General features: G+C 41.9%; 1 protein-coding gene across 1 annotated transcript in view; it reads left to right on the top strand.

Moving 5' to 3' along the window:
* Positions 1-13028, top strand: part of LRRC36 (leucine rich repeat containing 36) — a 39645-nt gene extending 26617 nt beyond the window's left edge. Inside the window, exons 9-14 of the mRNA XM_077831480.1 lie at positions 392-690; positions 3363-3528; positions 5371-5537; positions 7514-7628; positions 10356-10470; positions 12830-13028. Of these exons, the coding sequence (XP_077687606.1) occupies positions 392-690; positions 3363-3528; positions 5371-5537; positions 7514-7628; positions 10356-10470; positions 12830-13028 (1061 nt within the window). The remainder of the gene's footprint in view (positions 1-391; positions 691-3362; positions 3529-5370; positions 5538-7513; positions 7629-10355; positions 10471-12829) is intronic.
* The last annotated feature ends 250 nt before the right edge of the window (positions 13029-13278 follow it).

Raw genomic sequence — 13278 nt, forward strand, 5'->3', positions numbered from 1 at the left:
TTAATATTTGTTTAATTAGATTATTTTTGATATAGTGTAAAAATGTTGATTCTACAGTCACATTGCAGATCATTGATCATTTGGCAGGCCTGGACATATTCACTCAACCTGGCCTACATCTATCCACTGCCCCAGCTGTTCCCACGCTATGCCCTTCCCAGAAACACTGTCACTCAGTGTTTTGGGTTTGTTTTTGGTTTGTTTGGGATTTTTTTGTTGTTGTTTTATATGAATGACCCCCTTGACACTTTATGTTAGAATCATAGTCCTTCCTTTACTGATAAGTAAATGTGAGTTACTGCTTAGCGGAGAGCACAGAAAGATACACGGGGGAAAGGAGGATAAAAATGTCTGAGAAGGTTAATCTGCATTCCTGTTTTCCTTCCCCTAGATCTGAACACCAATACACACCTAACCAGCGAGCCTGCTCTGTTAGCCACTCGTTTTTCTACATTATCTACGAGCTTCAGTGATTTAACATCAAGGCATCAACCTTTATCAGCTGAAGCGTTGCTTGAGCAGTCACAGCTAGCAACAATGAGAAAAACATTCCCATCTGCAATGCCTAGGAAAGACAGCGAATCGGCAGCTAACAGGTGCTTGAGCCCTTCTAGAATGGGGTATAAACAAAGTGACAGACTGCATTCATCACTGTCCCCTCAGCATTGTTTTAAAGAGTCAAATAAGGAGGCAAGTGTCTTGCTATTTAGCCTCTTTGCTGTACAGAAATGCATTTACTATTAATGGAGATTTATATCGGCATCTCATTATAATATGCCTGTTTGTAACAGAAAATGATTGTAAAAGCTTTTATGATGTGGCTATGTTTTTGTATGATTATTCTAAATACTACAAAACTGTAGAATGCTACTTATAATGGGTTACGTAAAATAACATACAAAAGGTACTCTAAGAAAACAGTACCCCAACTTGAGTAAGCAATAGATCCTCCTCTGAAACTACCTGGCAGCACTTAATTTTGAATCCAGGATCTTGCAGACTTGGGGGTCCAAACCTAGCAGCACTGGGATCACATTAATATGGAATGTCCAGTCTTAGAGATGGAGTTATTGTGCCCACTTTGCACCACACTGGCCATGTAGGTTGGACACAAACCTTGTCTACGTGGTTTGGAGATTATCACCCAAGCACAAGTGTCAACGTGCAGTGGTCTACAGCCGTCTGAGAGGCTGTACATCACATGTCCTCTTCGTTGTAAGGGTAGATGAGAAGGGGACAGGGCTACCAAAAAGGAGGAGTGGTTGTGATGGCGTTGCACCATACTAGCTGTCCTAAGCCTGCTGCTGTTCAGCACCTTGTGGCTCTTACAGGCAGGCATTACATATGCAGCCCTCAGGCTGCTGTAATATAATATACACAGTGGAGGGCATGCACAGAGTAGCACCAGATATATACTGGGTACTAAAGGGTTCTTCAGTCTAGCAGAGAAAGGCAAAACAAGAACCAGTGGCTGGAAGCTGAAGCCAGACACACTCAAGTTAGAAATTAGGCACAATTTTTTAGCAGTGAAGGTGGTTAACTGTTGGAACAAACTTCCAAGGGAGATGGTCGACTCTCCATCTCTTGATGTCTCAAATCCAAACTGGAGGCCGTTGTGGAAGATCTGCTTTAGCCAAAGCTAAGTTACTGGGCTCAGTATGGGGTAGCTTGGTGCAATGTAATGGTCTGTGATATACAGGAGGCCAGACCAGATGATCTGGTGCTCTCTCCTGGCCTTAAAACTAGGAATCAGAACAACACAAGCAGGGACTTTATGCCAGCATTGTACACTAGTCCTGATTCCGACTGTATGCATTTTGTGAATTCCTGAGGATCTAGCCTTTAATGCTTTGGCCTGTGTCTACTTTCTTGTGTCCTCTCAGTTCCATGTACCTTAACACTGGGACTAATTTGCCACCGCATTATACTCGTATAATTCCATGGAAGCCAATGGAATTATACCAGCGGGTCACATGATGCAGTGGAGAATGTGCCCCATGGTAAATTTTCTCAGGTTCTAAGAGAACAGGCTGGGAATTCTTCCATGTCTCAAGGCTCTTGAAAGGAAATATAAAACCATTGTTTACAAAGCATGTAGATGACACAGATATTGCTTGGGTGATCATTAATGATCATTAGTAATGAGCAGTCTGAGTCACTTGGTAAATGGGGCATAGCCAAAAATATATTTTAATACGGCCAAACACAAGGTCAGACAGGTAGGGACAAAGGTAGGTCACACTTGCAGGTTGGGGGACTGTGTCCTGGAAACCAGTGACTCTGAAAAGGATTTAAGGGTCAAATGCAGTTGTTTGACATAGAGAGAGAGAAATGCTGAGTAGGAAGATTATATTAGCTCTGTAGGAGGCCTTAGCGAGACCATTACTGGAAATCGGTGTGAAGTTCTGGCTTCATTTAAGTAAATGGCAAAACTACTATTGGCTTCAGTGGAGCCAGGATTTCACACACTGGGTCCAGTTCTAGTGTCCACAGTTTAAAAGGGATGTTGAAAAATTGGAAAGTGCTCAGAAGAACCAAGAGACTCATTCAGATACAGGAAATGAGAGACTTACGGAGCTCAGACTGTTTAGTTGATGAAAAAGATTAGGAGGCTCCTTGATTATGATCTGTAAATTCCTAAATGAGAAGGCAAATAGTGGAGACCCCTTTGTTAATCAAGTAGAAACCAATGGCTGGAAGTTGAAGTGAGACAAATTCAACTTGAAAATAAGACACTAATTTTGAACAAGTGTAATTAACCGTTGGAACAGCTTCCCAAGGAATGTGTTGGATTGTCCAGCACTTGAAATCTTTAAATCAAGATCAGATGTCTTTCTAAAACATATGCTCTTGAGATGATGAATGAATTACAGTGTGAAATTCTCTATCTTGTGATATACAGGAGGAGAAGCTACATGGTCCCAGTAGTCTCTTCTGGTATCTCTCTTAGTACCCATCTTACTTGTAGTACCTATGTGCAGCATACGACTTCAAAGAGGTTTTATGTCCTTAATATAAAGAGAGGAAAAATTCTCTTTTCTTTATGTTTTTAAAGCCCTATGTGATTTATTTAGATTGTATGTATCTTTATGTACATGTGGCCTTTACAAAATGAACCTCATGCAATTGTGCATGTAAATTCAGGCGCCCCTAGCTTACCTGATTTGTGTGAGAATGTATCTTCCTGTGCACCTGGCTAGTTCTGTGCCAGTTGGAAATATACAAGCACAAATACCTGGTTTATGCACGTAAGTTAGGTGCTTGCAAATCTACTGCAAATTTGCAAATCTACTGCATAATTTGCAAATCTACTGCAAATCTACTGGAAAAATAAACAGTTTGTTTTGCCTTTTTCTCCTTAGTCTGTCCCCAGTGATCTGAGCAATGATACGAGTTTTACAGAAAGTCCAAGTCCCAAAAGGACTGAGAAAGCATCACATATTGCAGTTGTCCTACAGCAGCTCCTGGAGCTGGTAGATCGTTACTGGGATGGAGCTGGGTCCCTCCTCCTCAACAAGAATTTTCTTGGTAAATTTCATTTGAATGAATAGTTTTAAGTCTGTTTTTGTCTTTGCTGTACCTATCCTCCCAGGCGACCTGAAATTCTTTGGCTTAAACATCAAACTGCTTGCTCCCAGTTGGCATTTGTGGATGGGAAGTTATTCTAACTCTTTTGCATTTCACTTAGTGCAATTTCTGGCTCAAAGTGTAACATTTCCTGCAGTCCTGTCCTGTTACAAAGTGGTAGCTCCCCATTACATTCTGGAGAATTCTCTTAAGATATGATAATTTTTCATACATTGCTGAGCAGTAAGTAGTGTTTTCTGGGACTCTGAGGTGTGGTTTTCCTTACAATTGCTGCATAGAATATGCTGTGCAGGTGTAGTGCATAGTAGAAATGCAAGTCAAGAAAAGCTGCAATAAATCTAGGGCTAGATTCACAAAAGGAGCTAACGACCACTTTAGGCATCCAAATCCAAGAATCGGGCCCCATGGGGATTCACAAAACTGCTACTCAACTGCTCCCAAACCCTGTAGGCTCCTAAAAATCACTCAGCACCTATATTTTTGCAGTAAGAGTTCCCTAGGTGCGTATGTTTCTACCTCTGTGCACTCACACTACAGCCACATGCCAGACATCTGGAAGCCTAAGCCCCAGTATGATGCATGAGCTGGGGGAAGAGAGGGGTTCTTCTACCTAACTCGCTTGCAGAGCCTGATCTGGTAAGCATGCTCAGATCTCACCTACCAGACTGGGGTCTGTGATGGGGTGTACTCCCCACACTCGTTCCGAGAGGGCTGAATTAGGCCAGACAGGCCCAATCAGCCAACTAAGCAGCAAAAGAGGGTGATATAGGCTGAGTGGAGAGGGCAGGCCTGGGTTCCCCTACCTGCCACGGGGGAAGTGGCATCAAGGAAAGACTGCGTGAGACTGCTGGTGAGAAGGGACTTTGATACCCACCCCAGAAGGAGAAACTGCACAGGGACCTGGCATAAGGGCCCAGTCACAAGGCAGCAGCAGCAGCTCCTGGAGTGAGAGAAAGGTTGGAGACCAAGAGAGATGGCATGCAACTGCAGTAAGGGATCTTGGCCGCACAGAGCCAGGCCTGCTGACAGAAATTCCAGGGCCAGGGCTGTCCCTGGGGGGGCGGGGCCTGGGACATTCATTGTATAAGGAACCTGGGTACTGAACTCAGGTTTTGGGAACCCCAATGATTTTCCAGTCACCTGAAAATATGGTGTGACAATGCTCAGAGTCACCCTTCTTAAGCTCCTCTGTGAATCTAGTCCTTAGGGACCAACCAGTATGTCAGAGCTAAACTGTCCAACGTTTTAGAATCCATGCCTTTTCTATAGCTGTGATACTGTTAAGTGCCCAGGTGTCTTGATACTTAGAGCTGGTCAGGAATTTCTCAACTAAGCATTTTTCTATCACAAAATCGCCATTTTGTTAATGTTTGGAGGGGAAAATGTTTCCAATTTGTCAAAATGGGACATTGACATTTTCTAAATGAAAAAGTTCCAGGTTTTGGTTCAAAATGATTTTTGGTTTCAAAATACTATAAACTAAGTACTCTTCAAAATTTAAGTAAAAAAAAATGTTCAAACAAAAATGGTTGAAATCTAAATAAAATAGTTTGAAATTATTGAAACAAACAGGAACCAATTTATTTCTGGGGAGATTTTCAGTCTGAAAATTTGAGATTGACTTTTCATTCTGATTCAAGGCAGGAAAATTTTTCAAAATCTTGAAAGTTTCCCCATATGGGAAAAACCATTTCCCACCTAATGCTATTGATACTGTCACTAAACATGAAACCAGTGCTCTATTCTTCAGACTGCTTTTCCAACCCATTTGTTTTTCTGTAGCTCCAGCTCAAGATTTGCTTTTGTACCTTATGGCCTCTACCCCTCCACAGAAGGATGTTCACCTACCAGGTGGGGATAGCCCATCAGTCTTAGCTGGAAATGCTCCCAGACTTCAAAGGACCCAGCTGAAGTATGCTGAGCCGTTTGACAGAGCAAACATGGCTTTGGTATGTGTTTTCCTTTCCTTCCCATGCCTATGTCATATGGAAACAAGGGGATGAACTTTCCAATAAGGAAAACTTCCTTGTAACATAAAAATCCAAAACTGATAATCACTACAGCTAATTACAAAGAGGTATAAATGACCCACAAATTGCCTTTTTGTCTGCATTCAAGTGGGATTTGTATTCCTTGAGTCCCACTGTACTGTCATCAGACTAGACCTCCTGGAAAGTATCAGTGCAGTGGAAGTGTCAAATGGGAGCACTTTTTTACTGACAGTGCCTTGTGAGAGCAGGGTCTATCTTGGCTGTGCCTCTGGTGGTTCGAGAGTTTTATGGTATTGCATTTGATTTGCAGTGTAATATGTTAATATGTAATAAAGGGACATTGGCAGGGGAAAGATGTATATTAAAAATCATCCGTGATCTAGGTCACTAACACCATTTCGGGGGGCAAATTTTCAGAGGCACACAAAGTAGCTAGGCACTCAGCTCCCATCTGCCTTTTATGCCTGTAAAATCTTCCTCCAGATTATTAAAAATGAAAGAATTAAAAATAATAATTTATCATGTATGCGGTTTGCCTGGTTTTTGCAGCTTCATGCAGTATGACCAATGGAAATAGACTAGTCACTTTTACCTTTGTAGCTAGATGGTTTCATTTTCTGCTTCTTTTGCAGCAGTGCATGAATAGCCATCACTTTACATAGCAATTTTTATCTTCAGAGCAGTCTACAAACATCAGTCCAGACCTCATCCCTCTGAGCAAGTTTACACCCTGTTACAGAAGGAGAAACTGGGGCAGAGAGGTTTTGTAACTGGCCCAAAGCACAGGGTCAGTCAGGGGCAGGGCTGGACTTCCTATCCCCAACCCCATGCTCAGTGTTCAGGTTGCAGCCACTGCAGGGGAAATGTTTACATCCAAAGTTAAAACCTGTTTTCAATTAAATCCTTTAAACAACGTATAGAAAAACATTTCTGTTTAAATCCGGTTCCTGACAAACCTTGAACTACCTGCCAGTGTCCCTTAAGTGCCTTTTTTATTTTATTGGTTTTTAAAGTATTTGGAAATGGCAGAACTTCCCCACACTCTGTTAACAGCTGAGAGCACCATTTTTCTTTAAGAACGCATTTCAGCCAAGTCTTTAAAAGGCAAGGTGCATTGGCTTTGGGGAAGAGCACAGCAGCACTGCACGCATTTGCATTCATCACTGCACAAAGGGCCTGATATGTTGACCATCAAAACCAATGGAAAGACTCCTCTTGGCTTTGACGACGAGGAGTCCTTGTGATACCTTAGAGACTAACAAATTTATTTGGGCATAAGCTTTCGTGGGCTATAACCCACTTCATCAGATGTGTAGAGTGGAAAATACAGTTGACAAGAAGGGGTGAATATCAACAGCGGGGAAATTACTTTTTATAGTGCTAACGAGGCCAATTCATTCATGGTGGATGTGGGCCATTCCCAACAGTGGACAAGAAGGTGTGAGTATCAGAGGGAAAATTACTTTTTGAGTGACCCATCCACTCCCAGTCTTTACTGAGGCCTAATTTGATGGTGTCCAGTTTGCTAATTAATTCCAGACTTAAAAGTGGCAATTCTTCAACAAAAAAACTTCAAAAACAGACGTCAATGAGAAACTGCAGAACTGGAATTAATTTGTACCCACTCGGTAAGACAACTCCCAGCTTTTCATGTGCTGTGTATTATACCTGCCTACTGTATTTTCCACTCCATGCATCTGATGAAGTGGGTTCTAGCCCATGAAAGCTTATGCCCAAATAAATTTGTTAGTCTCTAAAGTGCCACAAGGACTCCTTGTTGTTTTTGTTGATACAGACTAATACGGCTACCCCTCTGAAACCTATTGGCTTTGGTGGACATTGGATCAGACTGTAGGAAAACATTTAATTTCTCTTAACGTTTTGATTTTTCAACCTTTTTTATTCTCTGTTGTCAAATACTGGACTGTGTGAAGCAGCAGCAAGCCAAGGGGCAGGAGGAGAGCCATGTGTCATCTTCCCAATTACAGGAAGTGGACTACACTGCTGCTTCTAATTACTGCTTCAGTGGGACTCACTCACTCACTTACGGTAGGTTCACAAGGCTTGGTTTTGGCTTATTATATGTAATATGATTGTGTCTGAATTACTCTTTTCTCCTTGCTGGTAAGTGCTGTTATTGCAGCTCAGAAGAGTTAGAAATAAGTCCAAGTGCTGCTCAACACTAATACCCTGAGAAATGAAGGATCCGTTTTCCGCCAGAAAGGCTGTAGCATCTAATTAGTGGTGTTGTGATGGTTCTCGGGGTGCCCAGGACTCTGAGTCACTGTTACACCCCTGCCTCTAGCCTGAGGGAGTCTTGCTTGTGGTAACTGGGTGTTAGCTCCCTAACAGCACCAGCCTTTCAGACACTCAAGCATTCTCCCCTGGGCTATGCCAGTCCTGGCTTCATCTTGCAGGTTAACAAGAGGTGCACTCCAGTCCCCAAGTCCTCTTGAAACATTCTCCTCTGATAACCAGCCCCTGCCACAGGCTACTCACAGGAGTCCCAGATCTTCTCCTCCCAAGGAGTAGTTTACTAATTTTACCTTAAATCATTGTTCCTGTATACCACACAGCACTTATAATAAAACAAGAAAAAGGTGGAACTCCTTGCCAGAGAATGTTGTGAAGGCCAAGGCCATAACAGGGTTCAAAAAAGAACTAGATAAATTCATGGAGGACAGGTCCATCAATGGCTTTTAATTAATTTCAGGGTCATTGCTTTCTAGAATACAGTCACCCATTCTGTGGCCTACATTTTTTGTTCCTAGATGTAGCATCTTGAACTTGGCCATATTAAAATTCATTTATCAACACAATTACTCTTAACAATTGGACTTTAAATCTTGTCAAAGTATATCGAGTTCATTTCATAAGATCTATTTTACATGAACCCATGATGAGGGGTATTCATTTTGTTTCCACCCTTTAACTCTTTAGTGATAGAGTATTGATAATTGGCTTGCGTGTTTGTGTGTGCTTTCCGTGTGCTTTCCCAGCTCTGCGCAGAGAGATGGTTCAGCAGATCTTGATAGTACTACCCAGCATGGTTAAGTGCTGGGGGCTGGAATATTGTTGCCTCGGTAGCACTGTTTAAGCTGCTCAGTGCTTCTGTCCTTGAAGTTCAATGTTATTAGCAGATATGGCAGCCTGTGAACTAACGCTGCACTGTTCCTCAAAGACAGACCACAGGCATGGTTCAGTGACAAAGGCACTCGGCCAGGTTTATTGCCATCAAGACACAGTCCTAGGGCCCTGGCTCAGTGGTTACAGGTACGCTAACATGAGTGCCCTGGGTCAAGGAACAGCTCAGTCAGCAACTGGACGTTCTGCTGCCACCTTAGCTGAACAAAGAATCAAGGCAAAGTACCCCAACATTTATAGGCTAAAAAAACCAAACTAACATAAACAAATGCCATGAAATGTGTAAGCTGGGTGTTACCCTCCCCTTGTTCCTGATATCTTGGACAAAACATCCCTATTCATTATGTTGTCAAACTATCTTATCTTATACTAGTTTGGGATGTATCTGTACTAGCTGGAATATATTTACATAAATATCTAGTGCCTAGTAAGCGAGCAACAGCTTTGCCAAGTTCATGTACTGAACAGTGAACCTGTAAGCATCTGCTTTCCTACAGGGCCTGACTTTGGTTGTGGAATTTGATAACACCAAAGATTTGGCTGAGGCCAGAGCTTGCAACCAGTAGATGATGCTGTGGGGCTCCTATTTTAACGTAGGCAATCCCCTAACAGACAAACCATAAAATGGCCCTTGCAGTTGCTCCTGAAATAATGCACCTGGAATCTAGATAAAATTATGCAAAATATGAAAATACAGAACTGACTCCTCCTCGGGGTGGGGGGAGGTCACAGATTATTTGCCAGTTTGTTTAAAATAGAGTCTAGGAACGATGGTGAAAATCCCCTTAGAAACGTGACTTAGAATAATAAAATAAAGTAATAATGAGCTGAGGTTCTACATTCAGTGTAATGGCCTTTCTCAGTCTGTAACACAGGGTTTGAACATCACAACCAGTTGAGTAGAACTGTACTGATTTTGGTGAAAATCGGAAAACCAGAAAGGGGAAAAATGGGGGACACACGGAGTCCATTTCCTCTCTGTTGCAGAGCCATGGCTTCAAGCACCCCTGTAATTACCTAGAGATCAAAGACCTGGTTGATGATTCCAGTTTACACTTTCCAAGATAACAATACCTCATCTCATCTCTGCCCATCTTCCCAATAGACTTTAACATGTTGATATTTTGAATGACTTATCACCCAGACAGAAAGAGGACAAATGGGGAGAGTGGAAGGAAAGAATGGGGATGTGCACACTGAGCCCCTGGCAGGGGGCAGAGTGGGAGACCCTGGGCCTGGGGGGTGGGGGATGGGAGCACACAGAACCCTGGCATGGCTGGAAAGAATGTGGGACCGTGGTATGAGGGAAGGGGAACTGGGGGATACACGGAGACTCTAGCATGGATGGGGAGAACGGGAGACAGTGGCATGGTGGAGAAGGAAACACGCAGGACACACGGAGCTTGTGAGTTGGAGTGGCAAGATGCCAGGAGCACCTGATTTGTTCCATGAGTTCGGCCTACAGAAGCTACAAAATGTGCAACCCTGTAGTAATAGTAATCATTACTAGTAGTTAATTCTACTCAGAGGTATTATCATTACTATTAATAATGTTAATTACGTATTTTAAAATGCATGTTCAGGCATACAGCTCTGTATTTTGCTGACCCCAACTCACTGTAATTCTTTTAGATGAGTTGCTACATAAGAACGAGCAGCTGAGTGTCCAAGTAGAGTACTTAACTCTGGAATTAAAACAACATAAGAAACTGCAGGAGACTGTGCATCTTCTACAGGAGAGTCAGAGGTATGATGAATGGTCTGGTGTAGATGTTTTACACACCTGGAGGCCAGGTCTACACTAGGAAATGAGGTCAGTATAACTATGTTGCTCAGAGATGTGAAAAATCCACACCCCTGCGCGACTCAGTTAACCTGACCTAACCACTGGTGTAGACAGCACTATGTAAGTGAGAGAAGCCTTCCTGTTGCCATAGCTACCAGCTCTCAGGGAGGTGGAGTACCTATGCTGATGGGAGAAGCTCTCCCGTCGGCGTCCATATTGTCCGCTGCAGTGCTTTAAGTATAGACCTGCCTGGAGACTTTTTGCAGAAAAAGAGCCTCTGGCCTAATTTTCAAATGTCCCAGTCACACACACAACTCTCATTGAAGTCAGTGAGAACAAACTATGCCCCACACCTCTGAAAAATCAGGGTACACATCAGTGCATCGGGGGGGGGAGTAATAGTTCTGACTCGTTAAATCAAATTGGATTTTAGGCTCATCTCCTTTTCTAAAAATGGGATTGACCTAGATTATGGTGACTCACACTTTGTCACTATATTGTCTCCACTGTACATTTGTAGAAACATGATTGACTCATCCATAGTGTGTGATGAGCTACTATAATTTTCATTATAAGCCCGGTTTTAAATCAAAGTGAAATTTCAAGCAGATTGATTTTAGAAGCATGAACTTTTAAACAGAGAATTTTTCACAGAGTTTCAGCCAAATTGGACAAAGCATTTGATGATCTCACTTACAACATTTTCAAAAATGTCTTGGCCTAAAACTCCAAATATGTTTTGATCTCGGTAAAGACTTGGATTAGTTCAGGGGGAAAGTATTTATCTGTTCAAAGCAGTTTCTTCATGCATCCTAAACCCTGCATGGAGTCCTAAATGCCTCATAACCCCAAGCACACTTTACAAGGTCTGCCCAGTATCACTGATGTGTTTGCACAGCTCATAAGTTTGTCAGAGACTCTTGACGCTGCGCAGTTCTTCAATATGTTAATAGGCCAAAGCAACACTTTATTTAAATGAATGAATATTGCAGTTTTCTTAAAATACAAACATATTAGCCTGGGGGAAAAAATCAAAATTAAGATTACATTAAAAAAAAAAGAGCTAAACCTTAAAAGTAAGGAACTTTACAGTTGATGTCACTCAAGTAATCTTAAGTCTGATCTTGTACAACAGCTCACAGAACAGCCAAAAACCTAGAGACAATCCTGCATTCATATTATGGACATATAAAATAGCATACTTATTCATTGCAACAGTGACTCTGAAAACTTAGAAGCAATCTAATTAGACACTGGCTATGTACACGCTACAACTTGGGCCAGTATAAATTACTTCACTCAGAGGTGTGAATGAGCCACTCCCGAGTGATGTAAATTACACCGACCTGGTGCGGACAGTGCTGTGTTGGTAGGAGAGCTTCTCCCGATGCCGTAGTTACCGCCACTCGTTGGGGGTGGATTAAGTAAATCGACGGGAGACCTCTCTCCCATCCGCTTAGAGGGTCTGCACTAGCCGCGGTACCCTGGCACAGGTGCGGCTGTAAGCTCTGTAATGTTGCCGTAGCCTAATGTAGCTGATAGAATTACTCCAGCATTTTCATCAAATTGCACCAGTCTCAATTGGTACTACAGACTGCTCCTTCCTTCTTTGAAACCATAGTCAGTCACTGGAAGAAGACAGGCTTTTCCTTATTGAACCCTAAAATGACCATAACAGAGGTTGTGTCGTGCTAGGAAACTCTCAGACATGTAGCTACTATGTGTAATGATCAGAACAACAACAACAAACAGAGGTAGCTTGCAGGCATCAGCGTGTGGGGACGGATCATACTTGCATATCAGATGCATATGTACATAACCAAAGGCACCCATTACTGAGAGTTTCTCGATGGCATGGGAACTTTGCTCAAATATGGAAGTAGTGGATTTAATATATTCACAGGTGTGAACAGACCCCTTTTGTGAATCTAGTCCCATATGTTCTAATGGGTGGTTAATCAATTGTCCATCAGGTCAGTAAGTTTCTTATTATCATCCACAATATAACTCTTTCTACTGATGTGCTTGTAGCTGTCCATAACACATTACTTAGGCCTGTAACAGGTTTATAACGTCAATCATTTTAGCCCCTTATAAACTATTTATAAATGGAACCTTAAAGTGTGACTGCTGTTATAATTGGTTTGAAATACAGAAGCATGAACTACACACTTCATTTTAACTTTTCGTTTGCTATGAATTTGAAGAAATGGAAATTAGTATCTCATTTTGGGGAATACATTCCACATCTTAGCAGAGTTCATTCCGATGAATGTATGCTTATGCATCATTTTAACCGCCTCTTCGCCATCTTGCCCAGGTCTTTAGTGTCCACAAACAACTTTCTGCTGCAACAGCTGAATAAAGAGCACAATCCTAATTCCGTAAAAACAACGCTTTCTTCTGAGAAATTCACCCTTCGTGAGAGATCGCCTCCCTTAGAAAGAACTCCTCCTGTATCAGCACATGGCTCTAGTCAGTATTGTAATGCAGAGCAATTAAGCAATTCTCCTCTCTAAAGTAAACAAGGAGTCACTTCACATACTTAATGTTATATGGATTATGTTCTTTTCCATTTAAGTACAATATGAGATGTCAAACTATATTTAAATGTGTCCACTTTTACTGAAATTAATTCATTATCTCATTCTAATCTTACTTTGCATTAGCATCTTAAGCACCACTTGGTGTTAGCATTCTTATGTTTTTCTGTCTTTATTGATTTACCAAAAAAATACAGAAGGCTCCTTAAAATAAAATGGTAGTCTA

Source organism: Eretmochelys imbricata, chromosome 12 (genome assembly GCF_965152235.1).
Source record: "Eretmochelys imbricata isolate rEreImb1 chromosome 12, rEreImb1.hap1, whole genome shotgun sequence".
NCBI classification, from domain to species: domain Eukaryota; kingdom Metazoa; phylum Chordata; order Testudines; family Cheloniidae; genus Eretmochelys; species Eretmochelys imbricata.